We start from the raw sequence: 26,818 nt of genomic DNA on the forward strand, positions 1-26,818 counted from the left end.
TGGAGTTCTGAACTTAAGCGAGGCCTCAAAGACTCCCAAAAGCCCCAAGCCATTTCAGTGGCCCAAGACTGTTATTAAAGGAAAGAATCTTAAGGTCCTCCGGCAAGACCATATTTTAGGAATTTTAGATTAGAAAATAACCCCCTTCAGAGAAAAGAATTCACATATTATTACTAGCCATGCTGAGATTATTACGTCGGTAAATGCTTCTCATCAGTTTGTTTCCTGTGGGACTAGTTTATAGACAGCTTAGCAGGGATGGGGTATTATTTCAGAATGACCTCTTCTAGAGGCCCTGAAGATTTCGGCTAAGTCTAAAGATTAAGGTTAAAGCGATGAATCTGAAAGCAAGTTTCATAAGCCAAAGTGAAGGGCAGTTACAAGACTGGTGACATTGGTGTGAGCTCAGCATACCCTGAATGGGCCCTATTCATGAGAGTAGGCTGAAACTGGCCTGCAGCCCCTCTTATCCATACGCTCTTCTCTATTCTATAGTAAAAGAACACTGACGCTAGAAAGCTTATTCACAAATGTGAGTATAAAGGAGTAGTGGCGGAAAGCAGTTTTTCTGTGGTTTAGGCAACAGGCTGATTCCCACTCTGCAAGAGTCTAGATGAAAGAAAGAAAACAAGCAAATATTTACTTGGTTCCCTGTTTGTTGTCCAGCAAGGTATACTGAAAGTCTAGCAAGCTGTTTTGTTTTTTTTAATAAAAAACTTAAAAGCCAACAATGGAATTATGCAGGTAAATATTCACAGTGTTTAAAAACACAGAATTAAAATTTTTCTACAGCACCATCACATCCTGACTTTGTTCTACCACCTAATAATGAATGCCTACCAGATTAACTTTTCTGTAATGATTTATGTTTTGACACAATGATGCCCAACATGTCTTTTAAACATAGAAACAAGTTAGTAACAGCCTAAACAAAGACTTTTAGTCAAATGAGTAGTTTCTTCAATTGTCCATTGTGCCACTTTTTTTTTTTCTTGGGTTAGTTTAACCAGTCATTCCTGATGAGAGCCACTGGCACACCTGGCCAGGAAGTGCCCCCAGGGAAGAACTGCAACAGATGCCAAACAAACAGGACTGCACACACCAACCCCCACAGCAGGATGGGCAGTCACAACTCATGCTGGAGCAATCCAAGGCTTCAAGGAGCTAGAACACTGGCTGAGGCCATCCTGATAATGAGGAAGGCCTCAGAAGTTGCCCCAGGCCACTGTAGCCTAAGCTCCAGGAGGATGGGCACAGATCTTTCTCACTCAGCATAGCATCTCTCAGTCCAAGGACAGGAAGGCCTGGTTTCTGGGACACTGATCTGACCCACACTCCCAACATTCCCCACAATGCTGGGACATTCTAGTGACATCTGAAAGGGGTGTGTGTGTGTGTGTGTGTGACATTCTAGTGACATCTGAAAGGTGTGTGTGTGTGTGTGTGTGTGTGTGTGTGTGTGTCAAACCTGGGGCTTGAACTCAGGGTCTGGACACTGTCCTGAGCTTCTTTTGCTCAAGGCTAGCACTCTACCACTTGAGCCACAGCACCACTGCCAGCTTTTTCTGTGTATGTGGTACTGAGGAATCGAACCCAGAGCTTCATGCATGCTAGGCAAGCACTCTACCACTAAGCCACATTCCCAGCCCTGAAAGGGTATCTTTAAAATAAATAAATAAAAGATTACAGATGGGAATAATATCATCTCCAAATCTGTTAAAGATTGGTTTTATATTCAGATTTATATAGCTAATTATGAGAACATCTTTAAATACTGAGGAATCCCTTTACTGTCTCAGAATCAAGCAAAATTAACCTGTTAAAGGCAATGGCTGAAGATGAGGAACAATGTCTATATTTTTGGTCTTGCCTTTTACTTATTCAAAGGCATTTTAGTGTGGCTTATGTATAAATGTCAAATGAATATTTAATACTTGTCACATTTTATAGTTGGTCTATAAGTACAGATGCTTTTAAAAGTGACTGTGACAGGGCTGGGAAGGTGGCTCAGTGGTACAGCGCTTGCCTTGCAGGCCTGAGGCCCTGAGTTCGATTCCTCAGCACTACATAAGCAAAAACAAAAAAGCTGGAAGTGGCGCTGTGGCTCAAGTGGTAGAGCGCTAGCCTTGAGCTGAAGAGCTGAGGGACAGCGCCCAGGCCCAGAGTTCAGGCCCCATGACTGGACCCAAAAAAAAAAAAAAAAGTGACTGTGACAGATACAATACAGACTTTATTTTTTAATTCTTTTTTTTTTTTTTTTTTTTGTCGGTCATGGGGCTTGAACTCTGGGCCTGGGCGCTGTCCCTCAGCTCTTCAGCTCAAGGCGAGCGCTCTACCACTTGAGCTACAGCGCCACTTCCGGTTTTCTGGTGGTTTATTGGAGATAGGAGTCTCAAGGTCTCTCCTGCCCGGGCTGGCTTTGAACCGCGATCCTCAGATCTCAGCCTCCTGAGTAGCTAGGATTACAGGCGTGAGCCACCAGCGCCCGACTATTTATTTTTTAATTCTTTACTAAGACAGACTAAGTTATAATTCAGGATTTTCTTTATGCAGCTGTTCAAAAACACAAAATTGTGGAACTACTGTGTGTGTGACTGATAGTGGTGCTTTTTGCCAACTTCTTAAGAGAAAAGGTTTCAGGTAGAAGGGATAATTTGTAAATTATGTGGCCATAAGACTTAAGATAATTAAAGATAAATATTACATGGGAAAAAAGATTACTTATTTATAGTTTGCAAGAGGCTAAACTAATTCAACTCAATATTTAGGGACTGCCTCTGTTCATGAAAGTGATAGTATTATAGAGGATACTCCATGAATACATTGGAACCACTCTTGAAGTAGCATGTAACACTGTTTGGGTAGGTGTGAGGAATAAAACAGTTACAGTGAGGGAAGGGCCATAACAAAAGCAAAAGGCAAAAACCACAAGAGATCCCACACATGTGGCTCCCTGGGCCTGGCAGCTCGGAAAAGCCATTCTAGCCTCCATTCTTGCTAACTTCCAAACTACTGAGCACACACTTTAAAAAGAGAGATCTATCCACATGAGCACCTATGCTCAAGTGTTCAGAGCAGCTTTATTTCTAACAGATCAAAATTGGACTCAACTCAAATGACCTCAATTGGCAAACAAACAGTTCAGTGGTGGCCTAGCTGAACTACTGAATACTTCCCAATACTGAAAAGAACTGATCCACACAGTAACTGTATGGATCTCAAGGGCATAACAATTAGCCTTCCATATTTGTGGGTTCTGCAAATTCTTATTGATGGTATTGAGGTTTAAGCTTTGTTAGGACCTTAGGGTCTTGCTTTCTGTCTGGGCCAACATGGATTTCAATCCTCCAATTTAGTTGAGATAGCAGGTGTGCACCACCTCACTTAGCATTTTTATTGGCTGATGGATATCTTGCAAACTTTTTGCCTTAAATTCCAATCCTCCTGATTTTAGCCTAGAATAGGATTACAAGCATGAGCCACACTGTACTTGGTTAGTTATGCACTTTTCTTTCTTTTAATCCGTTGTGGGGGTTGGACTCTAGGCCTCGGGCACTGTCCCTACTCTCTTCAGCACTCAAGGCAAGCACTCTACCACTTGAGCCACAGCGCCATCCAGTTTTCTGGTGCTTAACTGGACATAAGAGCCTCTTGGACTTTCCTGCCCAGGTTGGCTTTGAACCACAATCCTCAGATCTCAGCCTCTTGAGTCACTAGGATTACAGGTGTGAGCCACCAGTGCTTGGCTAATTGTGCACTTCTTAATTCAACCAACCATAAACAGAACATATTCAGAAAGATCAGTTGATACTAAGTTAGAGAAACTCTTAAAGTTAGTATAGAGGAACAAGAAATTCTGGAGTGTTATTGCACAGTAGAGCAGCAAAGGAGATCAATAATGTACTACACATCTCAAAAAGAAGATTTAAAAACCTTCCACCATAGAGAAATGATAAATTCTGGGAAATGTTTGACCTGGCTTAAACATTATACAACATATACCTGTATCAAACATTTAATACTTCTTTGATATGCATAATTTTTATGCTGTTATATATTAGTTAAAATAACTAAAAAGAAAGCATTTGGGGAAAACTGCATCTTTAATTGAACATATGCAGTACAGACCTTTTGCTTGTCATTTTTCCCTACCTTGTATAACAAAGTGATTACTATGTAGTATTTATACTGTACTAGGTATTAAAATGTATCCTAGGGGTGACTTAAAGTGCATGGGAAGGGGTTGTACAGATTATACTGTTTCATTTTATATAGGGGATTTGAACATCCATGGATTTTTTTTTTCTTTTGTACTGTCCTGGGGCTTGAACTCAGGGTCTGGGCACTGTCCCTAAACTTTTGTGCTCAAGGCTAGTGCTCTACCACTTGAGCCACAGCCCTTCTTCCTGATTTTTTTTTTTTTGCTAGTAAATTGGAGATAAAAGTCTTACAGACTTTCTTGCCTGGGCTGGCTTTGAACTGTGATCCTGAAACCTCAGCCTCCTGAGTAACTAGAATTTCAGGTGTGAGCTACTCACACCTGGCATATACATGGATTTTAGCATCCATGGAGGGTAGGGGAGGAGGTGGGGGCAGGGGAGGGAGGCTCATGGGAAGGAGGGACTCCTGTGAGGATTCTGAGGGAAAAAAAAAATCCCATCTCAAGAGGTGACATGCTATGTAACTTCATATATATTCTTGAAACGACAAGATTATAGAGATGCAGAACAGATTAGTAATACCAGGAATTACAAATGGTAGGTAGGCAAGGTAGGTTCAGTGGCTATGATGGGATAACACACAGAGATATCTTTGGGATGACAAGTAGCTCTGGATCTTGATTGTGATGGTGGTGGTCATATGAATCTCTGTGATAAAATGTCAGGGAACTGTACACACACTGGGCCAATGCCAATTTCCTGGTTTTCACACTGTCCTATAGTTACATAAATATGCAATTGTTAGATGATTGGGTGAAAGGTAAGTGGGATTTTACAACTTCTTGTAGATGTATAATTTTTGCATGGTAAGAAATTTTTTTAAAGATAGGTTTAAAAAATATGTTGCAATGATACCATCTCTTATTTTAATTCCTTTGACAGTGACTCTGACAGTAAGGTTCAAATCCTTAGTACAACATAGTAGACAGAAGGTTCTCTAGGCTCTTCATACCACCTCGGACAGCAGACATACCATGTCTTTACACACCTGCAGGCTTCTGCCCAAGCAGTTCCATCTGCCTGAAATGACTTCCACCAACCTTCAGCCTCCTTCAAAATTTAGTTCAAGCATTTGTTTTTCTTGCAGATTTCCCTTCATGCTCTTTAGCCTGTGCTGGGAATGACCCCTGTTTTTCAGGGGTCATTTGGTCATTTGGACCTGTATTCTTGTTATTTATTTTGCATGGTAAGCCTACCTTCACTCTGTTCTGAGCTTCTTAAGGGCCAACAACATGTCTGACTTATTTCTCAGTCCTCTACTAATCACATAGTAATTAGTAATTCAGTGTTTGCTGAAGGTAAAACTAAGTAGGAGAATAAATGTGATAGAGCAGTGTGGACCAGTGGTTAAAATCTGGACCCTGGGGTGGAAGTCCCAGAGGGCCAGCCACTGATCTGGGTGGTCTTAGGTGACTGTTTTCATTTGTAAAACAGAGATGAACACAGAATCTCAGGGTGTCTCCAAAGAGGAGAGTGCAGTCCATCTGAGAAGGGTCTTGACACAAGGACATCCTGAATCTGACCAAGCTATATCTACATCCAATTACTAATTTTTGAGAAATGCAGAGAATAAAAACATTAACTTACTCTGCAGAGATAGAATCAGTAAATCCCAACTAGGAAAATGCTACAGAACAACCCAATTCCTTCAACAAATAAACCACAAGGAAACAAAGAAATACAAGACATTAAGAGAAAGTGAACTGACAGATAAGCCAATCACAACAAATGAATCCTTATGTGGCTCTACCTTCAAATAACTAAAGAAGCTGGCACCGGTGGCCTGGAATCCTAGCTACTCAGAAGGCTGAGATCTGAGGATCACAGTTCAAAGTGAGCCTGGGCAGGAAAATCTGTGAGACTCTTATCTCCAATAAACCACCAGAAAACGGGAAGTGGTGCGGTGGCTCAAGTAGCAGAACGCTAGCCTTGAGCTGAAGAGCTGAGGGACAGCGCCCAGGCCCACCCAGAGTTCAAGCCCCAAAACTGACAAAAAACAACCAACCAAACAAACAAAAACAACCAAAATAAAGAATCTAAATTTCATAAAACAAGTGAAAATTTGATACTGACTCCTCATTTGATGACATTCAGAAGCTATTGCCTCTACAAATTTAATATGTATATATACATATGTATAATGTATAAACTTCTAAATTTTTTTTGGGGGGGGGGGGTCAGTCATGAGGCTTGAACTCTGGGCCTGGGCACTGTCCCTGAGCTCTTTAGCTCAGGGATAGTGCTCTACTATTTGAACCACAGTGCTACTTCTGGTTTTCGGGTCGTTAACTGGAGATAAGAGTCTCATGGACTTTCTTGCCTGGACTGGCTTGGAACCTCGATCCTCAGATCTCAGCCTGCTGAGTAGCTAGGATTACAGGCATGAGCCACTAGCACCTGGCTTCTAAAAGTTTTAATTAGCTACTGTTAGTGTATAAATATATTATACATATATAGATATACTGAATAATGCATGAATAAAATCACATATTAGAATTTGCTTGAAAATAATACAAGAGTGTGAGTAAAGTGAGTAGAGTTAGAGATGAGACAAGATTATCCAATGGTTAATAATTGTTCAAACTGGATACTATTCAACTTTTTGGGAATATTTCAGAAAGTCCCTATGTTAAACAAATAAAAGACTGATGTTGGAATTAATTTATACAAAGCCAAGTAAATTACTAAGAATTAATTTTTCTGAAAGGAATTATGTAAATTGGCACCATCCAAATCAAGTGTGAAAGGTAACAAAAAATAACCTACTGCCAAATCAGGTCTTAAGAAAAACACCAGGTTTGTTTTATCTTGTACAGCATGAAAACAATTGGTTTACTCACTATTAGTTGCTTTGAAATTTTCTTCTTTTTGGAAAATTAAGATTTTCAACAAATCCAAGTGTATCCTCGAACACTTAAGTAAACACATTTTAATCTGTCAACAAATTATAAAGTCCTAGTGCCTTGAGAATAAAATTCTCAGAAAAATCAAAGCTCTCTAGAGACTATGTAAAAAAAATTTTTTTAACCCAACAGGAGTCTTCTGAAAAGAAAATAAAAATACTAAGTGGAGGAAAATGTTAAATAGATTAGCTGCTGTTCTCCCAGAATAAATTAAAAGTCAGACAAGAATACTGAGAGCTGGGGATCCAGGCTGACCTGGGGGACATCTGGGTTCAAATTCCACTCACCAGCTGCTAGATATGAAGCAGACTGCTAAGACACTGTGAGTCTGTTTCTTCCTCTGTACATCAAGCAGTTATTCACAGGGCTCCAGCAACAATCAAATGAGTACCTAGGCTGGTACCCAGGCCCTAGGCTACTTTTCCAGCTCCTCCTAATACCCTCCTACACTGCATATACTAGAGGTCAACAATCCTGCACCAAGCCCAGTGAAGTCTGCATTTGGCTTAGGGGAGCTTCGAAAAGTTTTAATTATCTCTTGTCAACATTTAAAATCAGAGAAGTCCAGATACAAACTGGGAGTTGTGATGTCTTTTAGAAAATTGTTGAGTGAAATTCTGATTCTCCAAGATTCCCATCAGTCCACAACTGCCCGGTTCCAAGGGCTTCACCCCACACTGAGGTCCTTCATTAGCTTTGCCCTTTCACCTCTCTGGGCCTCTCCCTGTCTGCCAAATTACTGGTCACCATTTAAGGCCCACCAGCACTGCCTGTCCTCTACTCCACATTTCCACCCAGCGGGCCCTCCACTACCCCCAGTGTCATACCTTATCCTGGAACTGTCTGCATGCCTTCTCTACTGAGCTCCTGGGATCTCTGGGGGAAGGGACCCTGTTGCTATCTCCTTCTTGTCCCTGGGGCCCAGCAGAAAGCGTGACCTAGATAAATGCAGAATTCAGCTGATGTCTCCTGAATGTGGGAAAGAAGTAGGAGTGAGCTCTTGTAAAAATGTAAAATTTTTATCACAGCTTGTTCTGACAGTTACTAAGTAAAGGGGTCAAGGACATTAACATATGTCACAAAATGAGAATAAGCTTCCATCTGCTTACAAGTTTCACAAGTTAGAAGTCACTAACATAAAAGTGAAAGCAGAAACAGCAGGCGGGTAGGAAGGTTCTTTAGATCATTCACTGAACTGCTACTACTGAATACTTACTGTTTACTTCCTAAGCACTGGGGAGAAAGCAGGGCACCAATCAGACAACTACCTGTTTTCATAAAGCTACAGAAAATAAACAGGCAGACAAATAGAAGAGTTTCAAAGCAGAGTAAGTACGAGAAAAATGATACTAAAAAAATGAAATTACAGGATGCTGGTGGCACCCTATAATCCTAGCTACTCAGGAGACTGAAACCTAAAGATCTTGGTTTGAAGATGGACCAGGAAAAGTCCACGAGACTCATATCTCCAACTAACCAGAAAAAAAAAAAAATCCAGAAGTGACTCAAGCAGTAGAGCACTAGCCTTGAGCAAAAAAAGCTAACGGACAGCATGGACAGCATGCCCAGGTCCTTCACTTCAAGCCTCAGTACTGGCACAAAAATAAATAAGAAAATAAAATGTAATGACTAAGAGAGAGAGTAACCAAAGCAGGTCTCATCAAAAATAGGCAGAGAAGGGTCAGAAAGTGTCATCTACGCCAAAATCCCAGAGACAACTTTAAAACACAGGAAATTAAGACAGGTGAGGGTGTGTGTGTGTGTGTGTGTGTGTGTGTGTGTGTGTGTGTGTGTGTGTGTGTGTGTGTGTGTGTGTGTGTGTGTGTGTGTGTGTGTGTGTGTGTGTGTGTGTGTGTGTGTGTGTGTGTGTGTGTGTGTGTGTGTGTAGGATAGTGGTGGAGGAGGTGGAGAACCCACTGCCTTGTGCAATGACAAGGCACAGGAGAGTGCAGAAAATGGGGGGGGGGGGGAGAGGCCCGAGGATGGATGAGGAAGGGGTTGGTTGCTACGACACATCAGCAAAGGACAGTATGCCGCCCAATTTTCCGCAGATGCGCCCTGGGCACCAGCTCTACAGGCCTGACAACATCCCTGTCCAAAAATAGTAGACATTTCCCCACTTTCCCGAGGGGGAGGGGGATCAGAGACTTGGCCAAGGTCGCAGGCACCAGACCACCAGCCCTCCCCCTCCCCGCCCCAGGGCGCCCCTGAGCATCCCGACCCGGTGGGGAGCTGCGTGCCCCGCCACCGGCAAGGACGACGCCCCCAGATCCCACCTGCACCTCGGCCGGGCTCGGGTCAGAGCGCGCGCGCGAGGCCCCGCAGCTCCAGACGGCTGACAGCCCGGCCGGAGGGTGACTGCGGCATCCCGGGAGGACAGGGGCGGCGGCCGCCAGCGCCCCACAGACCCCCCGCCCACCCCGGCCCGGCGGCCCCGCGCCCACCTCGCAGACCCGGGCCGCGAGACGCTCCCGCCGAGCCTCCCCAGCGGGGCCTGGTCCGAGCGGCCCCCGCCGGGCCTAGCTCACCCGCCCGCCCGCCGGGCTCACCTCGCCTCCCGGCCGCCGCGCACCAGGGAGACAGACAGCGGGCGGGCGGGCGGGCTGACGGCGTTGCGCTCCGGCCGCTCCCGGCTCCGCTGTCCCGGGCTCCGGCCGCCCCGCCCCGCTCCGCTCCGCCCCGTCGCCGCCGCAGTGGGTGTGAGGGGCGCCGGGGCGCTGAGACCCTTCCGGTCCGGCTCCCTTCAGCACAGCTGCCGCCGCCGCCGCCGCCACCGCCGCCGCCGCGGCGCTCCGCCTGACCGACCTGAAGGCTGACCAATCAGTGCGCGGAAAGACAGAAAGGCGTGGCCAATCGCGTCATGGGGGGCGGGTCTCTGCTGGGCGGCGCGGGAGGGGTCAGCCCTCGCTACCTGCGCTTGGGGTCTGGAATTTGGGGTTAGTGGTCCAGAGGGAGGGGAGGGTGGGAGGGGGAGGATTTTCACCTCTAGGCTGCTCAGCTGTAATTGCACACTGACCTCCCCTGCATTCGGGGTCGCGCCATACATGCAGTGGGCTGGAAACTCAGGCAGTGGATGGCTCGGCCTGGCTCCTGAGCCCGCCTTGGGGACTGGGGGTGGAGGAGTGCGGGGGGGGGGGGCGCTAAGTAGGGGGGAGGACGAGGCCCAAAGCCGCACGCGGAGCCCAGGAGTGGCAGGAATGGGGTTGGGGGTGACCACAAGGCCTCGGTGTCCTGGAACCCGGCGTGGTCGTCCAGTGGCCCTGGGAGGAGGCGGGGGAAGTGCAGGGCCTGGGCCTCTGGCTTGCTTGCTGCAGGATTGCAGCCCTCACGCAGAGCAGAATGGGTTTGTAGGGGAGGGGTAAGAGGAACTGACCAAGAGCCCAGCAAGCCCATTTGGTAGTGGGGAGAAGGTTCTTGATGGCAGTTGTGACACCTCTGTCTGCAGAAAAAGGTGGGGTGGGGTGGGGGGACAACTCTGTGTTGTTAGTAAAGTAGAAAGACTAGACACATTGGGAAATTTCCTCAGAGATCTGTGGCCTGCTGGGAGTTGGAGGTGGGTAGGCCTTTGGGGTCAGTGGCTGACGAAAGGAGATTATGGAAGAATGACCAGGGCCAGTCAAAGGACCGGAGGACATGGCAGAATTGGCATACAGCGCTGCAGGAACCCTATCTCCCGGCTTCCAAGGATGCTGAGGGCTGAGTCAGGCTGAGCAGGCCTCAGAGGAGGGGTGGGGTAAAGGAATGGCTCCAACCGTAATGTCCCCTTTTGGCCACCAGAGGGAGTTTTCTAAAATTAAGTATGGCTCGTTCCTGCTTAAAATTCTCTCAGCTTTTGAGTGGTGGCCTGTGTGAAGAAGGTCCTTCTGCTGTCCACACTTGGCCTCATCACCTGCCACCCACATCTCAGGTATGCAGAAGAAAACAGAGCATCAATGACTGACATTAGGGGAAGCCAGTAAAATCTTGGCTGCCAGAGTTGTACTTTCACCAAGAAACTCTCGGGCTCTTCCTCTCACATTAGAATGGGACCACAGCTACCTAGACAAATACTCTAGGCCTGCTTTTATAGCACTCACCTCATGAGAAGTGAATTACTAAAAAGCACTGTATACATTCACTCCTAGACCTATTTCATGCCATTTTCTATGACAATTCTGTTCATTCCAAGACACTGCTTTTTTTTATTTATCTGGTTTATGAAATATAATGAGCATGTATGGATGCAGAACTGAGGTGATACTGATGGGGAGGGATGAGAACAGAGAATCCAGGATGGGGCATACAAATGAAGAGATCCTGCCAAAAGTGTGATGTAAACTGTGGATAGGACTGACACCTGATCACACCTGCTAGATGGGGAGGAGAAATTGAGGAAAAACTCCTGGACAGGAGGAAGCTCTGGGTCAGACTGAAAAAACCAGTAGGAAAGTTCTGGGCTATTCTTTACAAAGGTACCTAGCTTCAGGTTTTTCATTAGAGTAGTGCAAAACAAATGTACTCACCATTAGATTCTCTACACACTCATGGCTTATGTGCTTCAGGATTAAAAGTGAGGATTGTTTTTACATGATTCCTCAAAATATAAGAGATTTGGGACTCTCTCAGCTGTGAATCCACCAAACCCGGAGGGGCCTGGACCACAAAACTGCCTTTCAGAACCATGCATCAAGTAAGCCTCTCTTCCCTATAAAACTCCAGAGTGTGGTATTTGATCGGAGCAATAGAAAATAGCCTGAGACAGAAGGTGTCGTAATTCATCAGACTGCTATGACCAAAATCAACAAGAAGTAATATGAAATTTTATTTTTGCACTGCTCTGGGGGTTGAAAAGTTCAAGATCCAGGTATTGATGGATCTGCTTTCAGAGGAAGACATACTTTTTGGTTCACTCACAGTCTTTTCATTGTATTCTGGCTCCACCTTTACAATCTTGTCGCCTTCTAAAGGTTCTATTTCTAATATGACCCTATTAATGGTTTAAGATTTCAGCATGGGAATTTGGGACTGGGGTACATAAACATTGAGTCTGTAGCAGGAGACAATGGTAAATACAGATTCCTAGGCCTGAAGAAAATTTTTCCTGTGAACTTTTAAAGTTGATCCATCAACTTGTTCCCAATGTTGCTGTTGAGGAGTCTAAAGTCATTCTGTTTCTTTGTAAGTGACCTTTGTAAGTGTTCTAAAATAACTCAGTATGGTGTCTTGGCTGGATTTGGTCTTCACTTCAGTCTGGTAACTTATGCCTTCCAGGAAATCATGAATTACTTCATGAATTCTAGTATACTTCTGTTGTAGAGTTCTGTTTCTCTGGAATGCCCACTTTGCAGAGGCTGAAGCTGCTAGATTGGTGTCAATGTTTCTTCTCTACCATTCTTTCCAGTTAGGGAATGTCTTCAACTTTCTCTTCTAATGTATCTACTACTGACCTGACTACAAAGCTTGAAGGAGTCTAGTATTTTGAAGAATGTCCCTCAGTTGGGTTTGCCTGATGCCCTTCTGAGAATAGAATGGGGTTATGAATTTGGGGGAGGAAGACTACAGAGGGAGGAGCCATTCATAAATGTACAGGATACATGCTATTAACATGCCTTATCAGTGCTGATGTTGAACTTGCTCACCTGAGATGGTATGTTCAGGTTTCCCCACCGTAAAACAGTACTTCACTATTTTGTTAGTCAAATGACTATCTGTGGCTACCGGGGGCTCTTTCAGCTGGCTTTTGTGTCTTTTTTATATAAACCCCATCATGGTGTGTATGGGGGGGGAGGGTGAAGTACTTCCTAACTTGAACTATAATAAATTCAAGGCTGTTAATGGATTTCTTGACTAAACCCAGCCATTTTTCCAGGGGTCCCCAGAGAAACTGGGGGTTTCATTAGAAACCAATGTCTGTACTCTGGGTGTGGTTGCTTCTGCTGGGATGTAATTGCTTCTGGGCCATTTCAGCTGGAGCGGGAGGGCAGAGAGGGAAGGAGGGGTAAGACCAAGGTCATTTAAAAGTATACTGAATATTTTTTGAATGACTGGTTCTTGTTTCAAAGACTTTTTTTTCATTCTCTCTGAAGCCATAACAAATATTTTTTCTTTTAAAAATTTCCATCTACAGTTTTGTTTTTTTTTTAAAGAAAGAGAGACAGCTCGCTGGGCGCCGGTGGCTCACGCCTGTAATACTACTCAGGAGGCTGAGATCTGAGGATCATGGTTCAAAGCCAGCCTGGGCAGGAAAGTCCATGAAACTCTTCTCTCCAATAAACCACCAGAAAACTGGAAGTGGCGATATAGCTCAAGTGGTAGAGCGCTCACCTTGAGCTGAAGAGCTGAGGGACAGCACTCAGGCCCAGAGTTCAAGCCCCATGACCAACAAAAAGAGAGAGAGAGAGAAAGAGAGAGAGAGAGAAAGAGAGCTCTTTGATTGTATTAATTTCTCTGACATATGACCTTGGGCTGTGTGCTCAGATTCAGTGTAGGCTGATCAGAAGTTCTGAATTCATGGTGGCTTTATTGATGCTGAGATTCACTGCTGGGGATAAAGATTACGTTTCAACCCATGAGATTATGATTAGAAATAAAGAGATTATGAATAAAGATTATGTTTCAACTACAATTGTTTCAACACATTCAAATCCTGTCTACACCCTCTCAAGAGCAAAGGAGGGCTGTTCCCAGCAGACACTACTGAGTTTTTTTTTTGTTTGTTTGGTTTTTTTTTGTTTTTGGTCAGTCGTGGGGCTTGAACTCTGGGCTTGGGCACTGTCCCTGTGCTCTTCAGCTCAAGAGAGCTTGAGCCACAGCTCCACTTCCCATTTTCTAGTGGTTTATTGGCAATAAGGGTCTCATGGACTTTCCTGCCCAGGGTCACTTTGAACCGCGATCCTCAGATCTCAGCCTCCTGAGTAGCTGGGATTACAGGTGTGAGCCACCGGCACCCGGCTTACTACTGAGTTCTTTTAGGCCTTAAAATTCAGAGTGCACACCAAAAAAAAAAAAAAATGAGATCAACCAAACACACAACACCTCCCCAAACTGTACCATCTTTATTGTCTTAAAATTGCATAGTAAGTTTGATTGTGCACGCTTTTAAATAGAAAATAGGACAGCCCACTTGGAACTATCCTCTTGCATGGGACATTTCAAGCTGTTTTACTGTGAGTAGAGCGCAGAGACCACACTGCTGCCTGGACTTAAAAACAACCATGATCTGATTCAACAGAAATTAGAGGGTTGCAGGGATTTGGGTCCCATTGGAGAAGGAAATGTTGAAGGAAGAAGATTTCAGCAAGACTTAGAGGAGGCATCAGAGGGTAACTGGAGGGACTTCACTGATGAATGGGATCAGGAAAAACCTAGGGAGGAAGGAAAAGGAGAAAGGAGTCCAGAGGCCAATGCCTGGTGCTCAAATCGAAGATGAATTCTACTTGCCAAAGCCCAGAGATGGCATGTAGTATAGCCGAGGTGCACAGCTTGGGTGTCAGTTACCAAGGTGACCGAAAGCCATATACTAGAAAAATAACTTAGAAGCTATACAATCATCATTATAAATATTTTGTTTTTTTGTAAACAAAATATTGGTTAAATACATTTTTTTTAAAAAAAACAAAAGGTTGGTTACAAAAGGTTCACAGTTACTCAGAAGAGAGCGGTATTGTCTATTGCACAGTAGTGGAAACGTCTGCTCTGATCCCCGTGTGTAATCAGTGACACCCCCCCCCCTTTTCTCCTCAGGTGACTTCAGGACACAGAGAAACAGTATTTGCTGTAAGCAAAAGCACTTGGGTAGAAGGCACTTCGGCTGTCGAGCTCTACCAGGAACACGTGGGACACGCGGAATCATGTTCTGTTTCTCTCCCTGCATTGCATCCCTGCGGTTGGAACAGGTCTTGGATTAGACTAAAGGCGGTGAATGATCTGGTCATAGTCTTGTTCTCATTCCACGGTGACAGACTTGGCCAGGTTTCTGGGGAAGTCAACCTAAAAGTAAAGACAGGAACTGCTCACGATCCCACAGATCAAAGGCACAGACTCTCACTTTAATGACTTTTATCAGACTCCTCCAATTCAAGGAGACAGGTGCTCCGGTCACCTCTAGCCCATGAGCTCCCTGGACATCAGCATTGTGGAAGTGGATTTCTTACTCCAGAAGCTTCATCTAGCTGAATAATGTGTAGTTCATTCAATCAACACTTATTATGCACTTGATATATATATATATATATATATATATATATATGTATGTATGCTATGTTAATGCTATTAAAAGAATATGATACATACAGTTTAAAACTAGCTTAATGTATAATGTTACAAAACTTCACTTTCACCTGGGCACTGGTGGTTCATGCTTATAATCCTAGCTTCTCAGGAGGCTGAGATCCTCAGATCATAGTTCAAAGCTAGCCTAGGCAGGAAAATTGTGAGACTCACCTCCAATTAACCACCAAAAAAAAAAAAAAAAAGAAGAAAAGAAAAAAGAAAAAGAAGTGGAGCTGTGGCTCAAAGTGGTACAGCTCTAGCCTTGAGCAAAAACAAACAAACAATCAAAAAACAAAAAAACAAAACCAAAAAACAGCACAGGGACAGTGCCCAGGCCCTGACTCCAAGCCCTAGGACTGGCAAACAAACAAACAAGCAAGAAACCTAGAAGGAACTGAAGGTTGTATATGTGTACTGCAATGCCACCTTGTGCTGCACAACTATGTAAAGACATGTGCCAATTAAAAAGAAAGGAACTTTGGGGTTTGCTCTATGATGTGCAAGCTTGAGACTCACGTCATATCCTCGGAGAACGGCCAGATGGAAGGAGAGCAGCTGGAGGGGGATAACGCTGAGGATGCCCTGCAGGCAGTCCACCGTGTGGGGCAGTTCGATGGTTTTGTATGCAAACTTGGAGCTTTCAGTATCATCCTTGGAGCACAGTATGATCGGGCGACCCTGGGGCAGACAGGACCGTGGTCATAAAACAGATCTTTCATGAAGGTAACCAAGGAACTGTTGGAAGAGGCCCATTAGTCATGCAAGAGGGAAAGAAGATGGAGGGAGGGGGTGGAATATGATGAAAATACTTACATCCATGTATAACAGTAGCAAAATGAAACCTATAGAAACTATAAAGCAAAAAAGCAAGGGAGGCAGGGATAAAGGATAATTAAGAATAACAAAAACCGGGCACCAGTAGCTCATCCCGCTAGTCATAGCTACTCAGGAAGCTGAGATCTGAGGATTACAGTTCAAAGCCAGCCCAGGCAGGGAAATCCGTGAGAACACTGATCTCCAATTAACCAGCAAAAAAAAAAAAAAAAAAAAAGCTGGAAGTGGAGCTGTAGCTCAAGTGGTAGAATGCTTGCCTTGAGAAAAAAAAACAAACTCAGGAATAGTGCCCAGGCCTTAAGTTCGAGCCCCAGGACCAACACACACACACACACACACACACACACACACACACACACACACACACACACACACACACACACACACACACCCTACCTCAAAGTACAATATATGCATGTATAGAACTGCCACAGTGAGACCACTTTGTACAATTAATATATTTTAATAAAAGTATACATGGTAAAAAAAAATAGGAAGGAAAGCCAGCCTCACACCTAGTAGAGTTTCTGGACTCAGCATTACTACCATGATGGTGCTAATTTTGTTTTGCTGGAATTACAGGTGGTGTTACAGCTGTGACTTAGGTAAGGGATGTAGTGATGAGATTTTTCTTGGCGTGTTTTCTCCCTTTCTCTGGGAAGGTGATTGTCACCCATGGGTAGTGATTCAGCACCCGTTTGTCAAGTGTCTTGCCAAAGACCAAGCAGACCCATTCCTAGCTTTACTTTTGTTGTTGCTGGCAGTACTGGGGTTTGAAGTCAGTGCCTAGCATTTGTTAGACAGGTGCTCTATCCTTGAGCCTCTACCCCAAGGGCCTCATTCTGAACTTTAACAGAGCTCAAAATCTAGTGATGGAAAAACAAAACAATTTTGTAAAAAAAAAAAACAAAATCATAAGCAAATCAATAAGAATTCTATATACATGCCACAAGGGCCATAAAACAGGGAGATGTGACTGAGAGATAAGGTTGGTGTCTGGGAAGGCCTCTCAAGGAAACAGGTGGGTGCTGGGGAGTGGGGGGTCATGCCTGGAATCCTAGCTGCTCGGGAGGCTGAGATCTGAGGATCGCAGTTTGAAGCCAACTGGGCAGCAAAGTCTGTGAAACCCTTAACTCCAAGCAGCCAGCAAAAAGCTCAAAGTGGAGGGGTGGATTAAGTGGCAGAGTACAAGCTGTGGGTGAAAAAAGCTAAGGGACAGTGTCCAGACCCTGAGTTCAAGCCCCAGTAGGCAGTCACGTGGCGGAATGAACCCTTAACCTGTGAAATCTGACCCAGTGCTGCAGAGTTAGCATCAGAACTATCTTGTAGCCTTTGTGTGTGTGGAGGGAAACCTGCTCCTCCCCACCCCCACCCAGGGCTTTGGGCAGAAGTTGCCTCCTCTGCTTCCCACACCTAGGATCCAGAGCTGCTGGAGGGGGCCGGTGCACATTAAGTCGCTGGGCCTCCCTGAGTGCCCACTGTAGGATATGGCTGCAGGCTGCCTAGTTCCCTTCAGAATATGTACATTAATCCTAAGGGAGTCCAGGAGAGGGCACGGTCACACCCACTCACTGGCAGCACAACCCACAGCCAGCGCTGGCAGACGCGTTGGGCACATACAGAAGAGAGGAAGGGAGACTCCAGCCCCGGGGAAGGACCTCACCTGACGGGCCGTCACCTGCTGCAGGGCGTTCTGACATTTGGCAAAGCAAGGATCCTTCATGATGACCATGATGACTGGCATCTGCTTGTCAACCAGTGCCAGGGGCCCATGTTTCAGCTCCCCAGCCAGGATGCCCTCTGAATGCATGTAGGTTATCTCTTTGATTTTCTGGAGGGAGAAAACACAAGGTTGGACCCTTGTCACATTGGGTAGATAAGGGTGGGTGGCGCAGCCAGATCCGATGGAGGAGGAGAAAGAAGCTGGGGGAGGTGACAGCTGAGGATCACAAAGCAGATGGCTCCAGGGACAGACCAGTCAACAGCACCAATGGCAAGGGCAGGGCCAAGCACAAGGTCTGGCTGCTGTCCAGGGTATGTGTTAAGGCCCAGCTGGCAGCCTCTGCGGGTTTTTTTTTTTTTTTTTTTTTTTTTTTTTAGCCAATAGCTCCATTTTTGTTCTGTTCCATGCATGGCTACCCTCTTCGGATGAAGAGCCCTGCTTAGCCAACCACAACCACATGACCTACAAAGATCATGTATAACACAACATTGTGTTCTGTTTAGGTGTACTCTTATTCAATGAACTGACGAACCATTCCCCAGTTTTAGATCCTTAATACTTCCGGAGGTCACTGACCTGTGTAGTAGACTCCCACACAATGGACTCTGACTGGACTTTTTTTCTACGTTCGGGGAGACCCATTTCTATTTCAGTTACCATGAAAGTGCATGCTGTGGCACTAATGGAACATCAAAGAAAGCATCCCTGTACTCCCTAGAACCATTTATTTGAGTCAGGGAAACAGTGTGAAGAGCAAAGCTCCTCCCTGGAGACCACAGACATGTGGAGTGCCCAGCCTCTGCGTGACACAGAGGGGCCATTGACTTGTGCCAGCAGCAGCCCAAACACTTCTTTCTTTCCTCAAAGACTCAGAGACATATTTGAATACCCATCTTTCATCAGCACACTTAGCCACTGCAGCCAAGCCTCCCAGCTAGGCAGTATAACTATTGGTGTGAGGGGGAAGGGAGCTTACTTCTGTGTCCCTCACGCAGTGTGTGCCAGTTTTTTGCTGGTCCTAAGGCTTGAACTCAGGGCCTGAGTGCTGTCCCTGAGATTCTTTTGTTCAAGGTGAGTGCTCTACCACTTGAGCCACAGTGCCACAGTGCCACTCCCAGCTTTTTCTAAGTAGTTTATTGGAGATAGGAGTCTCACGGACTTTCCTGCCAGGGCTGGCTTCAAACCGTGATCCTCCGATCTCAGCCTCTTGAGTAGCTAGGATTGCAGCTATGAGCCACCAATGCCCGGCTTCTCACTCCTTCGAACAAGAATGAGAATCTTGTAAGTGACCTGAGTTCAAAGACGGAGATGGATGGTGATACTATGAAATACGTGTTTGGTTTTTGTCCTTTATCTTGGCCTATCTTTCCTAAAGGCCTTGGAGTGTCCGAAGTGACATTGTCTTTCGATGCTAATGCCTGAGTGACAAGCTGGCAGCTCCTAGGTAGCTTCAGAACGAAGCAGGAGCAGATGTTTGGAACTTTCAGCTCCATATCATCACCCCAACCTCTGGGAAGAGCATTATGCTAAAGGCTAGGCTGATTGAGAATGATCAGTGATAAAATCAATCATATTCATATTATGGCAGTTCCAGAAAGCCACAAAAGGACATTGTTTGGAGAACTTCTGGATACCTGAACAGGAAGAGGAGCTTGCACTCTTAACTAAAATCATCTGCAAAACTCTCTGAACATCTCTTGTGTACTATATGTACCAGGCATGGCCATATCTTTTTTTTTTTTTTTTTAGGGTCTGGTCGTGGGGCCTGAACTCTGGGCCTGGGCGCTGTCCCTCAGCTCTTCAGCTCCAGGCTAGCACTCTACCACTGGAGCCACAGCGCCACTTCCGGCTTTTTTCTTTTTGCTTATGTGGTGCTGAGGAATCGAACCCGGGGCCTCATGCATGCAAGGCAAGCGCTCTACCACTGAGCCACCTTCCCAGCCCTGGCCATGTCTTCTTCTTGAGGGCAGATGGGGAGGGAGGAGTGCAGCCAGGTCATGATTAGTGTCCTTATCTCAGTGTCCCATGCGGTCTCACCTGGAGCCACTAGTGGATCCTGTTAACGCTGGCTAAGCAACTCAATCAATAAACAGCAAGCTAATAGCTAGAGAAGGGTAAGTGCTGGATACAGGCTCCTGCATAGCTCTGCCCACCCTCCTGGTATTCTGGTGGTCCTGGCATCTTGATTGCTTCCATTAGCTTTCTTCTCCACTACCATGGATCTTTGTGGCCATGGGGGAAAAAATAGCCAGTCATCAGTTTAAAACAAAACGCTAATGGGAATAACGGACAGGCCACAAGAACCGGCATTTGATTTAGTTCCTCTATGCAATCTTGAGCAAGGTACTTAGCTTTTGAGCTTAGTTTCTTTCTGGGTACAATGGGAACCCAAACTGGCATACCATGTGACTGAGCTATTCTAGATGGAGCCTTGTATGAATCAATCATTTTGAAGGGCTCAATCATGGGGTGCCATTTCTCATCAATAGAAACTAAGCTTGCAATCATTTCTATTTCTGGGGCTAGCACTTTACCACTGACCTGTCTTCCCAGCCCTGTGCTCTCTCTGTCTCTCTATGTCTCTGTCTGTCTGTCTCTCCATCTCTGTCTCTCTCTCTCTCTCTCTCTCTCTGTCAGTTGTGGGGCTTGAATTCTGGGCCTGGGTACTGTCCCTGAGCTCTTTTGTTCAAGGCTAGCACTCCAGAGCTTTGAGTCACAGCTCTATTTCCTTGCTCTCTTTCTTCCTGGTTTTGGCCTCATCTCCTCTGACTGCCCTCACGATTCCCAGGGGCTGCACCGTGGCTGGTGGGAGATGGAGGCTGGGCAGAGGGGGCTCACCAAGGCTCCTTCCAAGCAGGTGGCATAGTTATAGCCCCGCCCCATCACCAGGAGCGACCTCTGTGTGTAGAGCTCCAGGGCCAGGTCATGGATCTTCTCATCCAGCGACAACACTTCCTTGATCAGCTCTAAGTCAAGCACAAGGAACAGGGAGACAGCCAGTCATTTTCTGATTTCAAAACAATATTCAGAGAGAAAATTCTAGGGCATAACATAAGGTTTGAGAACATCTACCCTTTAAAAGGTTTGGTATCCTTGTATTGGTTTAGATGGTTCCACACTTAGATTGTGGGAAATGGCTTGTATTACTGGCCAGGAATTTGTTAGGGGAATGGTAGTTCCTAGCTGTGTGAATACATTCTTGAGTACCTATAAGGTAGGAGGGAAACTATGATTTCTAGATCTATTTTTCAGGAAGAGAACTGAGCCCACAGAGACAAAATCACCAGCCAGCAAGACATACAACTGACACTCCAATGAACACCCCTCTTCCTGCCACGTACTATGATTCAAAGCAAAACCAGTGCAAGTTAAACCAGTGATACCCAACCTTTCCAGTCCCAGAACTTCACACATTTTAAAATTATTACAATCCCTATGAGCCTCTTCTTTTGTGTACTGTGTTTCATTACTTACTACATCAGAAAGTAACACTAGGTGCTGGGAATGTGGCTTAGCGGTAGAGTGCTTGCCTAGCATTCATGAAGCCCTGGGTTTGATTCCTCATGTACCACATACACAGAAAAAGCCAGAGGTAGTGCTGTGGTTGAAGTGGTAGAGTGCTAGCCTTGAGCAAAAGAAGCTCAAGGACAGTGCCCAGGCCCTGAGTTCAAGCCCCATGACTGGCAAAATACCTTAAATAATAATAATAATTATATTTTAACATAACAAACCCATTACATTTTTATATTTTCAGGAAAAAACAGAGAAAAATAGTATTGTTTAACCTTTTTTTTTTTCTCCTTTTCAGTACTAGGTATTAAACCCAGGGCCTCTTGCTTGCTAGGCAAAGACTCCATCAGGTAGCCAATATGTAGACCACATCTTCAACCAAATGTCTGACTTTCGTGTGTGCTGGTAGTAGGGCTGGAACTCTGGGCCTAGCACTCTCCCTTAGCTTTCTCGCTCAAGGCTGCCACTCTACCACTTGAGCCACACCTCCCACTTCTGATTTTTTTTTTATCCTAGTTAACTGGGGATAAGAATCTCTTGAATCTGTCTGCAAATTTTCTAAAAATGGATGCATTTCATTATAAAGTATATTTAGGAAATCACATTTGTTAAAATTAGCCTGATTTCAGGGAAGTCACTAAATGTTGGGAGGTACTCAATCTCAGGCTGGTAGCTACAAGTCTCCCCACCCCCAACCCCCACAATTCTAAGTTTTTAGTGAAAATTTGATGTTAAAATTAATTGGCAATATTTGTTGCCAATTTAGTGCTCTTGAAATGTCAAGTTAACTTTGTCATTTTTAAGTAAATATCTGCCAAGTACTGGAATTAGCTTTCTACGCATGGCCTAAGCCGCCAGGGAGGAGGAGGGGGCCGGATGAGGTCAGAGGCAACAGGGGCCCAGTGGAGGGCTCCAGGGCCTGGTGAAGAGGGCAAGTTTTAATCTTGGCCCAGTGAGAGCTGCCAGAGGGCTTAGCAGCAGTAGAAGTTCTAGATGGAGAGAGTGATTAACAGCAGTGTTTACAGGAGACAGTCAAATAAGAGAGTGGCCAAGTATCATCACTGGATTTGATTAGAGGGGAGGCTGTGTGTGGTAGTGCATGCCTGTAATCACCGTGGAGGCAGGGGATTGAGAGTTCAGTGCCATCCTGGGCTATCTAGCAAGGCATTGTCTTTAAGATAGAAGAAAGAGCTGGGTGCTTGAGGCTCAGGCCTGTAAACCTAGCTACACAGGAGGCTGAGATCTGGGGATCGCAAAACCAGCCTGGGCAGGGAAATCCATGAGATTTTTATTTCCAAGTTGCCACCAAAAAGATGGAATTGGAGTTATGGCTCAAGTGGTAGAGCACCAGCCTTGGGCAAAAAAGCTAAGGGGCAGCACCCAGGCCCTGAGTTCAAGCCCCAGTACTAATACAAAAAATAAGGAGGAAAGGAGGAGGAAAGAAGCAAGGAAGGAAGGGAAAGGAAGGAGGGAGGGAAGGGAAGGAGGGAGGGAAGGAAGTTAGGAAGGAAGGAAGGAAGGAAGGAAGGAAGGGAGGGAGGGAGGGTGGGAGGGAGGAAGAAAGGAAGGAAGGAAGGAAGGTAGGAAGGAAGGAAGGAAGGAAGGAAGGTAGGAAGGAAGGAAGGAAGGAAGGAAGGAAGGAAGGGTTGATTTTGGAACATACCAGGTAGAGATTTCAGGCCACGAATGATCTCTTGCCTCCTGTTTTGTAGAGAAATTCTGTCTTCAGACATCATCAAACCAAACATCACCAAAGAGATGAACTGGCTGGTGTAAGCCTGTCAGAAGGAATGTGGCAAAGATTTGAAAATATTTGTCTCAGAGATGATTGAAGCACTGAAGGACAACACAAAGACCAGCAAATGATAAATGAACAAAAAGAGAATAAATAAGGAGAAAAAATGGGGGTGGCAAGGGCGAGAAGATGAAGAAGGAAGAGATGGGAAGAAAAAGATGGAGAGCGGATGGAAGGAAGGGAACGAGGAAGGACAGGAAGGAAGGAAAGAATGAATGAAGAAAGAAAGGAAGGAAGGAAGGGATCAAAGAGAAGAGGCTCTTGGTAGAGCTGGGTACAATGTACTCCCGTGGGTCCCAGGAGAGCTCCCATGGGTCCCAGGAGAGCGCAGCACCCGTCAGGGCCTACCCATCCCCCACCCACCCAGCCCAGCCTCTCCCAAGAAGAGGATAGATGCCTCCTACCTTGGTGCTGGCCACACCGATCTCTGGCCCAGCATTGATGTGAACGCCACAGTCGGTCTCCCGGGAGATGGAGCTGCCCACGGTGTTGGTGACACCCACAGTCAGGGCTCGGCGGTCCTTACAGTAGCGCAGAGCCAAGAGTGTGTCTGCAGTCTCGCCTGTCACACAAGGGCCCATTCAGTGCATGTCAGCCACGTTCAGGCGCTCTGCCAGCCTCCTACCCTGCCCCTTCCCTAACTCCTCACCCTCCCCCCCCCCAACCCCATCAGCCAGCCTTCAACAGAAAATGCACATTCAACATCCCTCCCTTCCCTGTTGATTGGCTATGCAGTTGGGGCAAAGGCACCTCTCCCGCGGAGGTTGAGCAGTCTTGACATGACATGATTGTGTCATTGCCCCTGGAAGACTTGCACATGAACTATGGGCTAATTGGACTGCAGAGTAGACACCTAGTCAGAGGGGCTGAAGGATGCGTGGAGAGCTTGCGCAGGCTGTGTGTGGAGCCTCTGATTGGATCTGGGGACTGATAGGGCCTAAAGGCCATCCAATAATCTTGAGAGTCCCATGGTTCTCTCCTGGGAAGATCTTATTGGCCCTTGAAGAATGTCCATCAGATTCCCTCCCTTCTGACCAGCAGGAGTTCTGTTTATCTTTTTCTTCAGCAAACCTTTGCCATTTTACTTTTCCCACTGTGTCCATGAACTCATTTTCCTTGGGAACCACAGAGACAAAGGACCTGATCCAGGTGTTACAGGTTTTTCAGTTATCAGTCTGACAGATCAGACATTGACAAAGCAAAACCACCCACAAGGTGTTTCCTCAAATAGACCTTGTTTGAAAGGACACATCTCTTGCAGCTTCCCAATGGGGACTCAAATAGTTTTTCTTAATAAAGCTACTTCAGTGGGCTTATGCATAAAAGCCAGCATAAGCACCCTGGGTTCTCAACTAAATTAAACATGAGCCACACCATAAAATCAAAACCATTAAGGTCATGAGTCTCTGGATGCTGTTCCATCCACGTGGTTGCAGCTCTTGGCTGTGTTTATCCTGGCTTTTCTGCAGTGTTAATTGCAGACACCATGTGCTGTTCGATGGCTCAATTCTTTCCCTTCTTGTCTTTGGACATCTGGGTTTAGCACACTGGAGTGTCACGTGTGGCCTTGCTCAGCACCAGTGATGGAGTGGGAGGGGAAATACCTTCATAAGCCCCACCCCCTAATTTGAATAGTCCCCCTCACCATTTCTTTTATAGAGCTGAACACTTCTGTACAGACACTCAGGGGTCAGCCAGGGGACTGCTTTCACATGAAACTCAACTCTGTTATTTTGTTCATAGCTCATGAACTGTTTTTCAAGCTCTGCTGGGTTCATCAGCTCAAAGGCAACCATAACAACCCCAGACAGTAGGTATGACCACATTAGTTTTTCTTAGCTAGTCACCAAAGTGGAAATGGTATTTTAAAAAATGGAAAATAGGAGCAGTATTAAAAGCCACTGTGGATATTACAGTGTCACTGTCAACTTTTCCATCAGGATAATGACATGGGGCTTCAGGGTTATTTTTTTCTTTTTATCATTTTCATCAGACATTCTGGAGAACTTATGGAGGAAATGACATGACGTCTGGCATTGGCTTCAAAATAATCCAGAGGACGGGTGGGGGGCTGGATAAAGATCACACAAGATCTTCTGAGTCGGTCCTTGCTGAAGCCAGACAACTCATTCATTATATGCATCTCTCTACTTTTTATAAAAGTTTGGAATTCTTCATAACTAAAATATTTCAAAAATCCTCAGAGAGCTCAGGGGGGCTCCAGACATATGCCAGACCCTGGCTGAGTATCTCACTGGACCAAGAGCAAATATTCCTACCTAGTGGGCTGGTACCCTGGCAAGATTGACTCAGAACAATGTCTCTCCATGCCTCCCCCTGCTGGACATTGTAGGCACTGCACACAGAGAACAGTTGGGTCTGGAGCACAAAAACCCACACAAAGATGAGACTTTCAAGCTAGCAGAATTTTGACGGAGGTTGTTTTTTTGTTTTTGTTTTTTGTTTGTTTTCTTTCTCCATTAAAATTGAGAAAATGTTGATGAGTGCCTTGGAAGTGAGGTGAGAGGAACTGAGGGGCTGGTGTAGCTCCATTATAACCTTGGCTACGTGTCCTCCTTATACAAGGGCAACAGTAATCAATGCCTTTGGGGGTTAAGTGAGCCAATGTCTGAGCGCATACATGGCACATGGAAGGTATACAGAGGGTTGACTGGAAGGGAGCGTGACATACTGTATGACACAGAGAAAAGAGAGCCCAGAGACGAACTAACACAAACCTGAACACACTGCCTGTATCCCTTACCTGACTGGCTTATGAAAAAGCAAACATCATCCCTGAACACGGGTGTGTTCCTGTCCAGAAAATCGCTGGCGAGTTCCACCATCACTGGGAGCTCTGTCAGTTCCTCTAACACTTGCCGGGTCTAGAGGGAAAAACATGAAGGCTAAAAGTCAGCCGTGGGCCCCGCGGGGACAGTGTGTAACATGGTGCCTTCCTGTTCAGGTAGCAGGGGACTTGAGTCATTCATAAAGGCCAATGTGACAGGTTTTTTTGTGTGGGTACTAGGACTTGAACTCAGGGCCAGGGTGCTGTCCCTTATCTTATTCACTCAAAGCTGGTGCTCTACCACTTGAGCCATAGCTCCACTTCTGGCTTTTTGGTGGTTAATGGGAGATAAAAGTCTCTCAGATTTTTTGGTTCAACTTGGTTTCGAACCACGATTCCTCAGATCTCAGCCTCCTGAGTAGCTAGGATTACAAGAGTGAGCCACATAGGGCCTGACTCAGTGTCACTTCATAAGCTGAGCTGTGGGAATGGATTCCAGGGTTTTGCCCAATCCATAAGGTCACTGTATGATGGAATTTAAGGTCTCACCTACAATGTCTCACACACTTGCCCCTTTGCTCCCTGAATCAAAGGTCCAGCGTATACTTACAGCCACAGCAGCATGGTAGCTGGTCCCACAGCCAATGACGATGAGCCTCCTGCATCTTCGAATCTCCTTCAAATGGTCCTTCAAGCCGCCCAGGAGCACTGCAGGACACGGCAGGCAGGGTGTCAATGCTGAGTCTACACAGTGACTTCATTCAATAGCACAGGACTCATATGGGGTGTCCCACT

At 45.6% G+C, this 26,818-nt stretch overlaps 1 protein-coding gene across 1 annotated transcript in view; it reads right to left on the reverse strand.

Moving 5' to 3' along the window:
* Nucleotides 1-14,138: 14,138 nt before the first annotated feature.
* LOC138819776 (glutamine--fructose-6-phosphate aminotransferase [isomerizing] 2) overlaps nucleotides 14,139-26,818 on the reverse strand; it is a 43,546-nt gene continuing 30,866 nt past the window's right edge. Inside the window, exons 12-19 of the mRNA XM_070011309.1 lie at nucleotides 26,634-26,731; nucleotides 26,000-26,120; nucleotides 23,640-23,797; nucleotides 23,104-23,218; nucleotides 20,769-20,896; nucleotides 17,871-18,038; nucleotides 15,890-16,051; nucleotides 14,139-15,091 (exon numbers count right to left, since the gene is read on the reverse strand). Coding sequence (XP_069867410.1) covers nucleotides 15,047-15,091; nucleotides 15,890-16,051; nucleotides 17,871-18,038; nucleotides 20,769-20,896; nucleotides 23,104-23,218; nucleotides 23,640-23,797; nucleotides 26,000-26,120; nucleotides 26,634-26,731 — 995 coding nt within the window. The 3' untranslated portion in view covers nucleotides 14,139-15,046. The remainder of the gene's footprint in view (nucleotides 15,092-15,889; nucleotides 16,052-17,870; nucleotides 18,039-20,768; nucleotides 20,897-23,103; nucleotides 23,219-23,639; nucleotides 23,798-25,999; nucleotides 26,121-26,633; nucleotides 26,732-26,818) is intronic.

The sequence above is a fragment of the Dipodomys merriami genome, unplaced genomic scaffold (assembly GCF_024711535.1).
Source record: "Dipodomys merriami isolate MVZ:Mamm:240054 unplaced genomic scaffold, mDipMer1.0.p SCAF_819, whole genome shotgun sequence".
NCBI classification, from domain to species: domain Eukaryota; kingdom Metazoa; phylum Chordata; class Mammalia; order Rodentia; family Heteromyidae; genus Dipodomys; species Dipodomys merriami.